Below are 14,940 nucleotides of genomic sequence, written 5' to 3'. Positions count from 1 at the left end.
GGTTATCGTCAAGAAACCAGACAAGCTACGGATATGCATTGATCCTAAACACCTCAACCGGGCTCTGCGACGTTCACATTACATTATGCCCACGTTGGAGGATGTTCTTTACAAGCTCCCAAAGGACGGAGTCTTCACGCTCGTGGATGCCAGAGATGCCTTCCTGCAGTGCAAGCTCGACGAGCCCAGCAGCTACATGACCACCTTTTGGACACCCTGGGGCAGGAAGAGGCGGTTGAAGCTTCCGTTTGGTGTCTCCGTGGCTCCAGAGGTGTATCAGCGGAAACAGCATGAGCTGTTGATGGGACTCAGTGGCGTGGAACCCATAGCAGATGACATCCTCGTAGTGGGCTGTGGGGACAGTGATGAGGAGGCAGAATGTGACCATGACGCCAAGCTGCTGGCCCTGATGGTCAGATGCAGACAGGTCAAGCTAAGGCTAAGCATAAAAAAGCTTCAGTTTAAAGTGCCAGATGTCCGCTTTCATGGGCACATCTTGTCCTCCACCGGATTGAAGGCGGATCCTGAAAAAGTGAAGGCTGTCTTGGAAATGCCCCACCCATCTGACGTGAAGGGAGTGCAGCGCTTCGTCGGATTCGTCACCTATCTGGCCAAATTCCTACCGCGGCTCTCTGAAGTGTGTGAGCCATTGAGGAGGCTCATGGACAAGGACACCATCTGGCATTGGCTCCCAAAACATGACGCAGCGGTGAGGGAAATAAAACAACTGGTCACCCAGACACCTGTACTGCGATACTCAAAACCTGTCACGATTCAGAGTGACTCAAGCCAGTATGGACTTGGCTGTTGCCTCATGCAGGAGGGCCAGCCTGTGGCATTCGCCTCTAGGGCACTCACCCCAACAGAGCAGAACTATGCCCAGATAGAGAAGGAGTGCCTCAGCATTGTGTTTGCATGCCAACGCTTCCACCACTACCTGTACGGGCGCGACAATATTACCGCAGAGACAGATCACAAGCCCCTTATTGCTATATTCAGCAAGCCTCTCCTGAATGCCCCAAAACGACTGCAGAGCATGCTACTGGCCCTACAAAACTACAACCTCAAGGTGGTGTATAAGCCAGGGCCAGAGATGTATGTGAGTGACACGCTCAGCAGGGCTACTGCATCAGGCACTCACACACGCTCCATGCATGAACAACATGCAGTGTGCAGCTTACAAACAGAGCAAGTGGATGTTGAACACATCAACCAGGCTGACTACCTTAATGTTACGGACCAGCGCCTTATACAAATCAGACAGCACACAGACAGGGACGGGCAACTCCAGGCATTGAGGTCTGTGATTCTGATGGGCTGGCCCGACTGCAGGGAAGAAACTGCTTTAGCCGTCAGAGAATATTGGCCAGTCAAAGAGGAGCTCAGTGTTCAAAACGGAGTAATATTCAAGAGTCAGAGAGTCGTTATTCCCCGGTCTCTGCGCCCTGAGATGTTGGCGTGTGTGCACTCAAGTCACATAGGAGGTGAGGCCTGTTACAGACAAGCACGTGACACACTGTATTGGCCAGGGATGCAGAGTGAAATCAAAGACTGTCAGTAAATGCACAATCTGCAATGAATATGCCATTGAGCAACAGAGAGAGACGATGATGTCCCACGAGCTAACGATGCGCCCCTGGCAGATAGTAAGTCTAGATCTCTTCCAGCACAGTGGCAAAGACTTTCTGCTGGTAGTTGATCATTACTTAGACTTTTGGGAGATCGACCTCCTCCCCGACCTCTCAGCAGAGACAACGATCAAACGCTGCAAGGCTCAGTTTGCCCGCTATGGCCAGCCAGATAGGGTAATTTCAGACAATGGACCCCAATTCTCCGGAGTTGAGTTCCGAAAATTTGCTGCAGGATGGGAATTCGAGCACGTCACTTCATCACCACGACACCCAAAAGCTAATGGGAAGGCAGAGTCCGCAGTAAAAATCGCAAAGAACCTCTGCAAAAAGGCTCTGCGAGAGGGCAAAGATGCCTGGAAAGCAATCTTGCAGTGGCGCAATACCCCGACAGAAGGCATGGACAGCAGCCCGGCACAGCGCCTCATGGCACAGCGCTTAAAAGCAGCTCTGCCAGTAGCCAGCACTCTCCTTGAGCCATGTGTGGTGACAGACGTGCTGGTGAAGCTACGTCACAGAAGACAGGTCTCCAAGTTCATCTACGACAAATCAGCAAAAGACTTACCTGAGCTCAGGGTGGGTGAAACGGTGCGAATGAAGCCGGACAGACCTCTGGAGACTCGGATCCTGTGTACAGAAAGTGGCACCACGCTCCTACTTGGTCGAAGTGAATGGATCACTGTACCGTCGTAACAGGGTTGACCTTCGGATTGCTGAGCCAGCACCTACTCAGAACCCTGATGGTCAAAGCGGTCGCATGACAAAAGACAGAACCCCAGCAAGTCACATGGGGCCTGAGGCACTGGGCGAAGAGCCAGGGGATCACAGGTCGGCCGCTCCCTCGCCCATCAATTCTCCCCTTAGACATTCAGGTGACACGCCTGTGCGGGAACCTGCAGTCCTCGCAGACAAGCCCCCTGTCTTTTCACGCTGCGGGCGTCTGTCCCAGCCACCAAAAATACTTAATCTGTAGGTTTCCCATCAGGGATTGTTGACAGAGATAAAAGTGAAGAGAATATCAAAATGTGTTGTTGTTACCTGAAAAAAATAAAAATAAAAATACTAAACTGTTCATGTTGGAAATTGTTACTAGGTTTATTTTGTTAGTGAATTGACACCTCCTGTCCTATTTTATTAAATGGAAGATGTTATGGGTGTAAGATGGCACAGTGATGCCATCTGTTGGTAAATGTTCATTACTGCAACTCTCGTGTTTTACCGGGGTGCTTGAGATACCCGGATGTGTTGTCATGTACTGAACAAGACTGGTTACTCGCATCAATGCCTCTGTCTCGTCATTTAACATTCTAACAGCCTTTCCATTTCACAGGGGTTGATTACGGACTTTCACTTAAGACCTGAGATTAAGATCACATGGCAAACCCACTTCTTTAGAGTAGAAAAACACATGGCTTAAAAAACACCGAAGAGTACATGTAAAAATGGTGCGTCAAAGACTGGGTTAAGTAACACGTGAATCATACACTAGGTAGTAGTAGGTCTACTGTCAATAAAATGGGGTTGATACTCAGGTCAGGTTTATCAAAATGCTGCAAGGTCCAAACTAATAAGGCCAATTGTGTGTCCATATGAACAGGCCATTTTTTGGAAGGGTACAAGGTAACCGTCAAATGGGAAAGTCATAGCCGCAATGAATCAACATACAACGTTCTCATCAAGTTGAGGTATTTGCTGTCAAAACACTTTTATAGTAGAAAAACATGCACTTAACAGATGTGTCCCATTCATTACAAAACGTAGAACGATTTATCAATACTCGTAAGTCAGAAAAGTCTATATTGTGAACAAACGTGTACCCGAGTCAAGAATAGGTGACGTTAATTGAACCAAAGGGACCCTTCACGCAAACAAATGTAGGTTTAAAAGATCAATACACATTATTTTTTATTTAACTAGGCAAGTCAGTTAAGATCAAATTCCTATTTTCAGTGACGGTCTAGGAACAGTGGGTTAACCGCCTTGTTTAGGGGCAGAATGACAGATTTTCACCTTGTCAGCTCAGGGATTCAATCTTGCAACCTTTCGGGTTACTAGTCCAACGCTCTAACCACTAGGCTACAGGACTTGCGTTATAGGCCTTAATTTTGGGACATGCAACATTGAATGCGGTTAAGTGGAGAGTCAAGAGGGAAAACTCACAATGGAGAAGTAAACAGTCAGTCTACCATTTAGGTGTGGTGGCAGTATCAACAAACTGCACATACTCAACACTTCACCTGCATTGATTTAGCTACAGGTCTTGGAGGGGAAACTACAGTAACTTACCTTTCGCCAAGTTAACACTGAAAAGATGAACATGATCATTTTAGGTTGAAGTTATTTCTCAAGAAAATGAAGAAAGCTAATAAAATGCACAGAAAACTATTACAATTTGACCATCATGTCATGGACCTTGCCAAAACCATGGCATATGTAGTAGTTTCTCAGAAACGGAGAAGACTGATCAAATGGGCCTTTAAATAAAGTAGATCGGTTTTCCTACCATCACCAAAATACCTGGGTCACCCCCCCCCCCCCCCCCTAAAAAAACAATTTGAAAAGAGGAGAAAAGGGTGTGAAAACAACCTAATATTTCAAGAGGCACACAGAGAAATATGTTCAAACCTGTTCTGAAGCGCGTACAAATCTGTAATCTTTCTTTACATATTGCCAGACCCTGATAAGAAGATTCTAAGTAAATCTTTGGACATCCTCAGGACATCTTTGACAAAGGCATCAATTTAAGGAATGCAACCGTCTTGAATCAGGATTTATGTCACTAAGCATAAATCAGAACATTCCCAACTATTGTCTGATCTGTCTGACAACAGTAAAACAATTTTATATCACACTCAAAGTAATAGAGCGTTGGAAGCTTCAAGCTGAAATGTCCACTGGCATTATGCAGTAGAGCTATATTGCACCATCCATTTCAGGACCATCCAGTCCAGATGATGAGTCCAGCTCAGAAGCACTTCGTGAAGACGATCTGTGGGCCATGTTCCTCATATTCCTCTTGGCTGATCCAGGTGAAGTCAAAGGATGACAAGTTAGCTAGCACTGCACCTCCACTCCAAACAGATACATCTCTGTCCTTAGGGCTGGTCACACGCACACACACACTCCCTCAAGTCTGTAGGCACCATGGTTCTAATTTCACTCTGAAGCCGCTCAGGCAGTCCAGCCAGCAGGGTATTTCCACCTTCACAGAGGAAATTAGACTTTTAGGCTGTGTCAAATGGCTACTTTTGACCAGGCTTCTTTTGACCACTACATAGGAATAGGGTGACATTTGGGACACAGTAGCAGACATGGGTGGATGAGTGGACAAGTATTCAGCAACTGATAAAGCAAAACTATGTACCTGATAGGACAATGTTCCCCAAAAAGCTCCGCCAGAGGTCAATGTCTGAAAGGAGGATTGACTTGAAAATACTCTCATGCATCCCGTAATGGTCTCGTCCAATCAGATCTGGCTTACACTGTGGATGGAAGACATCACTGATTAACAGATCAAAGCTGACCCCTGGTGGCCATCCAATGGCTTACTTGGTATTACCATAATCAGAAGCTGTTGGCGGAGTTAAAACACTTGCAGTTCTTAGTCTCAATTTCCTCAATACATAGCAGCAGATCACTTAACCATCACCACTCATAAGGGTGAGTGTTCTTTAAAGTGGGGATACAGGGGGTCGGTTAGAGGCTTACCTGAACCGCTCTGTGCTGAGCTGGACGACCTGTCCATCAGGCATGATGTAATACATCACTGCTAGCCCACAGGTTAACTCCGATTCATAGTCCCGAGCCACCTGGCAGCATTTCTCCTTTATCTCTCTCACAATCTCCATCTCGGTAAAAGTGTGCATGCACACTCCCTGCTCCTGCAGAAGCTGGGACACAGGATAGCAGAAAGCAAAGGTGAAAATAACTAATTGTTTTATTGACCAAAATGAGCATATTTAACAGAGTCCCTGTAAAAAAAAATACATAAACTGTTAACATCAAATACCATTTTAAGGTGCATTGTAACATCATGGCCAGCCAGGGTGAAGCACTGCGTGAGGTAGACAGTATCCCTCAAACACTGGCACCCTATGACTCACTCCATCCCCAGAGTCAAACACTACACCTATTAGAAGACAAAGGCTACAATGATTAGCAATCTTATCCATTATTAAAGCTAAAAATACATAATTTCTCACCTAGATTTTTAGCAATCTCCTAGATTTGAATCTTTACTTTGAACAAGAGTGAAAGCATGCAATCCTTTTCTCAGGAATATAATCACTGGATTAGATGGATTCATATATTAACTGAATCTACTGTATATTTACTTACATCCACAGAGTAGATAAAAGTTAGTTTACCTGTGGACCTCCCTGCTGCGTAGAGCGCCAGCACTGCCTGCATGGCCACATAGGCGAGGGGAACGTTAAAGCAGTCAAACATAAGTTCCATCATGCGCTGGCGGTTCTCCAGCAGGTTCATGGCTGCCTCGGTCAATAGGACAGGGTGGTCGTCTGGATCGACCTGCAGCTTGCTGGAAAGTGTGGTACCAAATCTGAAGCGAGACCAGTGAGGTTTAAATCCTATAACCGCCAGGTACTACAGCGTCATCAGAACATCAATGGGATAGAATTATGTCAACAATAGACAACCCTTCTCCATTTCCTCCCAGTTGCTTATAATTCCGTTTTTTCATGGGATACTTCAGTACCAGGACTCCTCTCATGTTTTGTGCCTCATGTCCAATGAAAGTCTCCCGTTCAAAGTTGCCATTCATTATTTCCTGTTGACAAAACAATAGGCAAATCAGAAAGCCAGTCTCCATGTTGGGAAACGTATGGTGGCGGCCTAGCAGATGAATAGCGACATGACCAAGGATAAACACCAAATAATTTGCTCATACAATTACCTCATATTTAGACAGCCCAATGACATTTGAAAATATAGTATTTGGGAGGTCCTGATCAGCAAACCCTGCTTTCATCAAATCAGATCTGTGTCCAGCACTGTTGGAGTATTGTGGTTTCCACAACACCTAGATGTTGGAACATTGCTGCGGGGACTTGCTTCCATTCAGCCACAAGAGTATTCGTGAGATCAGGGACAGCTGTTGGGCGATTAGGCCTGGCTCGCAGTTGGCGTTCCGATTCATCCCAAAGGTGTTATGATTGGATTGAGGTCAGGGCTCTGTGCGGGACGTTTCAAGTTCTTCCACACCGATCTCGACAAACCATTTCTGTATGGACCTCGCCTTTCCGCACAGGGGCATTGTCATGCTGTAAAATGAAAGGGCCTTCCCTAAACTGTTGCCACAAAGTTGGAAGCACAGAATCGTCTAGAATGACTTGTATGCAGTAGCGTTAAGATTTCCCTTCTGGAACTAAGGGGCCTAGCTCAAACCATGAAAAACAGCACTAGACCATTATTCCTCCTCTACCAAACAATTGGCACTACGTATTGGGGCAGGTAGCGTTTTACTGGCATCTGCCACAACCAGATTAGTCTGTCAGACTGGCAGATGGTGAAGCGTGAGTCATCACTCCAGAGAACGTGTTTCCACTGCTTCCGAGTTCAGTGACGGCGAGCTTTACTCCACTCCAGCAGACGCTTGGCAATGGAAACCCTTTTCATGAAGCTCAAGACAAACAGTTATTGTGCCGACGTTGCTTGCAGAGGCAGTTTGGAATGCGGTAGTGAGTGTTGCAACAGAGGACAGATGATTTTTACGCGCTTCAGCATTCGGCGGTCCCGTTCTGAGAGCGTGTGTGGCCAAACCACTTCCCGGCTGAGCAGTTATTGCTCCAAGATGTTTCCACTTCACAATGACAGCACTTACATTTGATCGGGGAAGCTCTAAGCAGGAAATCTAAGTAGAAATTTGACGAACTGACTTGGAAAGGTAGCATCCTATGACAGTGCCACGATGACAGTCACTGAGCTCTTCAGTAAGGCCATTCTACAGCCAACATCATATTTTTTTATAATGTTGAGTCATTATACACTAATATTCCACACGAGGGCGGTATTGAAGCTATGGAACATTTTCTTCTGCAACGTGACCCTAATGAACTACCTTCCAGTGCATGCATTGTAACATTGGCTGAAATAGTACTTATGCATAACTATTTCATGTTTCTAAATTATTTCTTTATTCAGACGAAAGTTACTGCTATGGGATCCCCCATGGCTCCTAACTATGCTAATTTGTATGTGGGTTACATGGAGAAACAGTTTTTTTTTTTATCCTCTCAAAAATGTTTTCTTGCCTCACATTATTGTTTGGAAACGGTATATTGATGATATTATTGTTCTGTGGAGGGGTGATGCAAAACATCTCCAGGCGTTCCATGCTTTTCTTAACTCCTGTTCTGAGCATCTGAGATTTATTATGCAATCTGATACACGTCAATTCAGTTTTCTTGATCTTCTGATCTTGTGTGAAGATAATGTTCTATACACTGATCTTCACAGGAAGCCTACTGATCGTAACAGTTTGTTGAGGGCTGAGAGTTGTCACCCACTTCCCTTGAAAAATAGTTTGCACTACAGCCAATTCTGTCGAATCAAAAGAATTTGCAAAAAACAATCCGATTTCGACAGAAATATGGCTGAGACGCAAAGAAAGTTCAAGGAGAGGGGTTACAAGAATTATCAGATTAATATTGCCATTGAGAAAATTCAAGGTCAGTCTCGCAAAAAGACGCATTCTTGCGTTCTAACTACCCGCTATTCAAAGTGCTCGGAACAAATTAAGGGAATTGTTCACAAACATTGGCACATCCTAAAATCCGATGATAGTCTCGGTAATGTGTTTTCGGACCTTCCCTTGGTCGTATTCTCGCGGGGCAGAAATCTCAGAGACCAATTGGTAAACTCTGATTTACCACCCCAAGATATTCCTGAACAACGTCTATTTGCGCCCCTACTGGATGGAAATTACAAATGTAATGGCTGTGCTCAATGGAATGGCACTTATAAATGTAGATCCTTCAAACACCCCCAAACAGAGAAATCGATCCCAATAAAATGTGTTATTACGTGCTCCACTAAGGCAGTTATTTATCTTATAACTTGTCCTTGTGGTAAAAATGATGTAGGTAAAACAAAGCGCGAATTAAAAGTACGTATCTAAGAGCATCGTAGCACCATTAGATGTAAAAATGTACTTATCCAGTTGCAGCCCACTTCTTGGAGGCAGGCCACTCGATTTCGTCTCTGCGTTATATCGTCATCGAACATGTCACCCTCCCTAGGAGAGGGGGTGACCTTGATAATTTATTGTTAAAACGAGAGGCTGCCTGGATCTTTAATTTAAAGACCCTTGCGCCCTTCGGTCTCAACGTAGACTTTGATCTGAAGCCATTCTTGTGATTATTGTGACTTTGCCATTGTAATTGTTTGTAAACTTGTGTAGTTAAATTAATCTATGATCGTATGCTATCCATTTGTTTGTATGCTGTTCTTTGTATGACATTGTAATATTTGATTATTAACCAATGGTATTAGGCCACTCTTGGCCATGATTACAGACACCTGTGTCTTTTGACAATATATAAACGAGTCATCCCGCAGTGTTTGTGATTATACCCTGATGAAGACAGCTTGGCTGTCGAAACGTTGGTATTACATTTTTGCATCTGAGCTCCTAGAGTGTGCGGCTCTCCTTTATTTTCAAGTAATGCAAGTAACTTCAAAATGGCAAATTTCTCTGATACTGGGGTGGAAAAACATCACCAGATTCACAGGGAATACATTACAATGGATGAAGAAGCACTACTCCAAGCCGCAGCTCCATACTACTTGTCGGACAGAGAACTGATACTGTACGGTTGTTGGGGGAGTCCATGGGTGGCTTTTGGTCATTTTATTAGATTCCTCATGTCTTACTCATTATTTGGAATAATTATGGTCAAATCAAATTTTGTTTGTCACATATACATGGTTAGCAGATGTTAATGTGAGTGTAGCAAAATGCTTGTGGTTATGGTTCTGACAGTGCAGTAATATGTAACAAGTAATCTAACAGTTCCCCAACTACTACCTAATACACACAAATCTAAAAAGGGTGAATGAGAATATGTACATAAAAATATATGGATGAGCGATGGCCCGAGCGGCATAGGCAAGGTGCAATAGATGGTATAAAATACAGTTTATATAGTTTACATACACCTTATCCAAATACATTTAAACTTAGTTTTTCACAATTCCTGACATTTAATCCAAGTAAAAAGTCCCTGTTTTAAGTCAGTTAGGATTCCCACTTTATTTTAAGAATGTGAAACGTCAGAATAATAGTAGAGAGAATGATTTATTTCAGATTTTATTTATTTCATCACATTCCCAGTGGGTCAGAAGTTTACATACACTCAATTAGTATTTGGTAGCATTGCCTTTGAATTATTTAATTTGGGTCAAATGTTTTGGGTAGCCTTACACAATAAATTGGGTGAATTTTGGCCCATTCCTCCTAATAGAGCTGGTGTAACTGAGTCAGGTTTGTAGGCCTCCTTGCTCACACATGCTTTTTCAGTTCTGCCCATAAATGTTCTATGTGATTGAGGTCAGGGCTTTGTGATGGCCACTCCAATACCTTGACTGTTGTTTTTAAGTCATTTTGCCACAACTTTGGAAATATGCTTGGGGTCATTGTCCATTTGGAACACCCATTTGCAACCAAGCTTTAACTTCCTGACTGATGTCTTGAGATGTTGCTTCAATATATCCACATAATTTTCCTCCCTCATGATGCCATCTATTTTGTGAAGTGCACCAGTTCCTCCTGCAGCAAAGCACCCCCACAACATGATGCTGCCACCCCCGTGCTTCACGGTTGGGATGGTGTTCTTTGGCTTGCAAGCATCCCCCTTTTTCCTCCAAACATAACAATGGTCATTATGGCCAAACAGTTCTATTTTGTGTTTCATCAGATCAGAGGACATTTCTCCAAAAAGTACAATCTTTGTCCCCATGTGCAGTTGCAAACCGTAGTTTTTTACCTTACACCACGCCTCTTCGGTAGCAGCTTTAATACACTTCTCCTTCTCATTTTGAAACTCTGTCATGTAATACTGGTGTATGTTTTCTCTTTTATATACAATTCAATGTGATAGTCGCTTAAACATCTGTTACAGACTGCTATCATTGATAAGTAGTATCATTGGAGTGAATCTAATATAGGAGGTTTGGACATACCAATGAGGTTTGAGTACTCAACTGCTTCAGCTTTATCAGTGTTGCCATACAAAGCTCTGAGTACGGCTTGTGGGCTCTCGCTTTCTTGCAGTTCGTCTTTCACCTCTAGACACAGGAAGGATTCTGTGAAGCTTCTTTTCCCACGTTGGGAATTTCCCTTGCTCTTTGACTCTGTCCATTGTAGCTTGTACACTGGACCTCACCTCACAAAAGTACATAATTATTGAAGTATTATCTCCCAAACCATAGGGTGGGATATCTTGCTCTATTTAAAACTAGCTACGGTTTAAAGTACTTAAAATGCTGCTTTGTAGAAGAAGAAAAAAATATATAAGAACGTGTGACTTCAAATGCATGTATCTGAAAAAGGAAAAACTCATTGTGATGCATCCTATTGTGTCCTCTTTCTTGACGTGGAATCATCTATAGGCTTTTTATGGGCTTACCTTATTGTATTTTTTCTCTAAAGTAAATTGTTGTTTCAATAGTTGAATAACTGAATCCAACAGCTATTGCCTCATTTTAACAATATTTAATAACCATAATAATTTTATACACAGATCCAGTGCTTTCCGCCCATGCCATTTCCCCACAATAATGTTCAGGATATATTGCGTATCTGATGGGATCAGTCCCATTTCGAGGTTTTCCTCCTCATGTTCTTCTCCCCTTCACTGTCAATAGCTTCATACAGCTGCTGGTCGTTATCTTTGGTGGCGTGAAGGTAGCCCAGGTAGCCCACACACAAGGTGATAGTTACAAGTCCAAAGGCCATCACAGGCTTGTTCTGTAAAATAAATAAACCACAAATGTAATGACATGTGAACAACAGACGACACTGATAACAAACTCCTATGTACCTAATACAATTGTAGCCAAGGAGTTCGTCAGTAGGCCTTACTGGTCTAATGAAGAGCTCGGGGTTAACAGCTCGGAAAAGTGTGGTGGTCTTCGCTCCCCTCAGGCCAGGAATCCTGAAATTCCCTTCTTTCGGGGCATCCTTATCGCTTCCAGATGCCATTGCAAAAGTATGTTGAGTCTTTATTTATGCAACCCTATTGTATGAAAGAGTGCAAAGCGTTTGAGGAAACGTTATTGATGATGGAAAACATTCCCGAGCAATCAAAAGCGCATGCACAAAACGTCCATTTGTTTTGAAAGTCATAACAGTCAACGAATGCAACAAGAAATGTCTGTATGATACAATTATACAGCGCCACCGCGTGGATGGAGTACACAGCTACGGCACAGGCTGGTTTCGACAGTATGTGGAACAGCCTTTGGTTCGGCATTTAGCGTTACAGTGGCCTATACCAAAGACTCAGCATAAACAATTGTACTTTATTTCCCTGTATTCAGAAAAAAGTGTAATAGCTATTTAGCCTTACACAGGGAGAAAAGTGAAGACCCATTATTAACAGTCAAGTCATAGGACACCTGGAATGACAATAAAAAAAATAATGACCAGTGGCCACACTGAAGTCAGCACTTGAAAGGGACATTCAAATAACAATTTAACTTGGATACAATTCTGTAGGACTTTTTTATTCTTTCAGCAACACAATTTGAACTCATTGACTGATATTTCCTACCACTGATGTTCAGTCCATGTGTGTTTAATGTGACCATGGTTATACTCTGTCCCAAAAGAAACTGTTGGGTTGACGACAGATGAATGCTGATGAATGGGTTGTCTCATGAATGGTAGCCACAGGCTTTAAGTCTAACGGCATATTGAAAATAGACAGTGTCCAATTTAGGATTATTTTTTGTTTACCTTTGTCACATTGCTCAACATACCTTCAGAAACAGTATTTTTAATGTTAAACCTACAATCTAATAAAGATAATGATAGGCCATATACGCTAATAGAAAAATACACATACAGGGTACATTTAATTAACTACGCTAAGGATTTTTATAGTGCCGCTCGTCTGCAATAGAATATCCAAATAATAAGCCCTCTGCGTACCAAATAGGTTTGGCCTCTTTGACAGGTGTGTTTAACGTGGAAATCGACTGCGGTAGCAAGCATCAGAAAATTGGCGCCTGAAAGAAACAGAAAAAACTGCAATAGCCGGTTTCTAATCGGTGAGTTAATTGTTTTATTTTCTTTCAATATTGTATTTGTCTGAACATAATTGTGATCCTAAAATGACTAAACCAATCTAATCTATGCTACTGGAAAATGCACACTATCACAGATCAAGTTGAGTGCTTGAAATAAATCAATGGCAATTTTTTTCACTGGAGAGTAATAGAAAATATATAAGCTTTCGGTTTTTGTAAAAGGGTAACTCATTTATACATGATGCTACTGTACGGCTACCCAGGAAATACAGAGCCAGTAGAAGTTCTCATTGTAAAAAAGTGCAACACGCGTATTAAAGAGGAACATATTCCTTCCTACACAGGTATTATCAACTTGATATTTGCCCTTTCCATTTTTTTTTTTTTTTTGGTTACACTTTACATAACATTGTCATTATTACACTGTAATGTGTAAGTAGCCTACAGTGTTAACAAGTATATATAATACTTTTTTCTATTTACAGTGGAGAGAATAATGGTGAACTTAGAAATGTAGCCACGGAGCAACAAAAAAACTACAGTAGAACTCTATGTCCTATGTATGATTGTAATCGATTTCTTTTGTTAGATGATGACTTCATAACAGGCAGAATTTAGTATTGGCAGGGTTTTGTATCTACAGGGTTTTGTCCCAAATGGCAGCTTATTCCCGAGTACATAGTGCACTACCTTTGAACAGCCTGGTCAAAAGTAGTGCACTATGTAGAGAATGTGGTTCCATTTGGGACGTATGCTGCTTTCTACAGTTTTGCGATCCTCCACAGGCTCATGTAATTAGAGAATGTCAAACTGGGGGTTTCTGGAAAACATCCTGAGTGGGGTGAACAAATACTCCACAGTCATCGGGTGCATCTGGCTCTACATCGTCTTCATCTTCCGCATCCTTGTGTACGTGGCGGCTGCTGAGCACGTCTGGAAGGACGAGAACAAGGACTTTGTCCGCAACATCCAGCAGCCTGGCTGTGAGAACATGTGCTTCGACCATTTCTTCCCCATCTCAGCATGTGGGCCCTCCAGCTCATCATGGTGCCCAATCGCTCCCTGTTGGTGGCTCTACACGTGGCCTACCGCGAGAACAGGGAGAGGGAGGAGGCATGGGAAGAATCTCTATGAGGACAAAGGCAGGACTGACCGAGGCCTGCTCTTAACCTATATCATCAGCCTCGTCTTCAAGACTACCTTTGAGGTGGGCTCCCTCCTGGCCTTCTACTTCCTCTACAGTGGCTTTGACTGCATCGCTGCAGCCTGGACTCTTGCCCAAACACCGTCGACTGCTACACCGCCAAAGCCACTGAGGTCTTTCTTTACATCATGAACTGTACATCCATATTGTGCATTGTGCTGAATGTCTCAGAGATGTGTACATTCCATCAAAACAGTGCTGGAAGTGTTTCAGCAAGCACTACATCCCTATTGAAGAGAGGGTTAGTCGGCATTGTCGCCATCAGCAACAGTACCTCAGCCCACACTGGGCTCACAAGATCCAGCAACAAAGGACAACCAAACCCATCCCCTCTTGAAAGACCCACTAAGCAGAAATTGCAACTCCATTTCCTGGTTGCTAAAACTCTAATAGTTTGCCTAATTTCAGTTTGTGACAAAACAAGCGAGTATAGTGTAGAGAATTACTGTACCATCTAAACCACTATATTTTACATAACCAAAGATATTGTATTTTCAGCTGTTTGAAGCTGGTGCACAAAACCAAAATATCATAGAAATAGCACTTGTTAGACATTTAAAAGTTACATACTGCAGCTTTTTAAAATTACATTCTAATTTATTAAGTGTGATCAGGAATTCATTGAACTTTAATGATTTCAGAAACTGAAGTTATTCACCTTTAACATATACGGTTACTTATAGTATTAGGGTTGTATTGAAGGCATTCATGTCTCAACTTTGTGTGATACATGTAACTAGTATAATTTATTTGCTAATCACCTTCGGTATTATGTTTATGCTGAAATCTAAAATTCAACTTTTATGCTTCCACTTTTAGTGCTGATGGACTCCATTC

General features: G+C 42.8%; 2 protein-coding genes and 1 pseudogene across 3 annotated transcripts; 1 reads left to right on the top strand and 2 right to left on the bottom strand.

Moving 5' to 3' along the window:
- Positions 1-4,337: 4,337 nt before the first annotated feature.
- Positions 4,338-6,411, bottom strand: LOC110522118 (uncharacterized; annotated as a pseudogene). Its single transcript, XR_016495003.1, has 6 exons — positions 6,346-6,411; positions 5,996-6,233; positions 5,638-5,757; positions 5,337-5,518; positions 4,993-5,110; positions 4,338-4,830 (listed from the first exon to the last, which is right to left on the bottom strand). The product of XR_016495003.1 is annotated as an uncharacterized LOC110522118 (transcript).
- Positions 6,412-9,944: 3,533 nt separating this feature from the next.
- LOC110522117 (small integral membrane protein 8) lies at positions 9,945-12,004 on the bottom strand. The gene is made up of 2 exons (XM_021600242.3): positions 11,731-12,004; positions 9,945-11,616 (listed from the first exon to the last, which is right to left on the bottom strand). Exons 1-2 carry the CDS (start codon positions 11,848-11,850, stop codon positions 11,458-11,460), a joined length of 279 nt encoding a protein of 92 aa, XP_021455917.1. The 5' UTR covers positions 11,851-12,004; the 3' UTR covers positions 9,945-11,457.
- Positions 12,005-13,701: 1,697 nt separating this feature from the next.
- On the top strand, positions 13,702-14,440 carry LOC110522115 (gap junction beta-7 protein). The gene is given in 5 exon segments (XM_036975654.2): positions 13,702-13,918; positions 13,921-14,006; positions 14,008-14,152; positions 14,155-14,277; positions 14,280-14,440. Coding segments are annotated over 5 exon segments (732 nt in total).
- The last annotated feature ends 500 nt before the right edge of the window (positions 14,441-14,940 follow it).

This window comes from Oncorhynchus mykiss, chromosome 4 (assembly GCF_057628025.1).
Source record: "Oncorhynchus mykiss isolate SJ-2025 chromosome 4, ASM5762802v1, whole genome shotgun sequence".
NCBI classification, from domain to species: Eukaryota; Metazoa; Chordata; class Actinopteri; order Salmoniformes; family Salmonidae; genus Oncorhynchus; species Oncorhynchus mykiss.
This window is presented reverse-complemented; position numbering and strand designations above follow the sequence as displayed.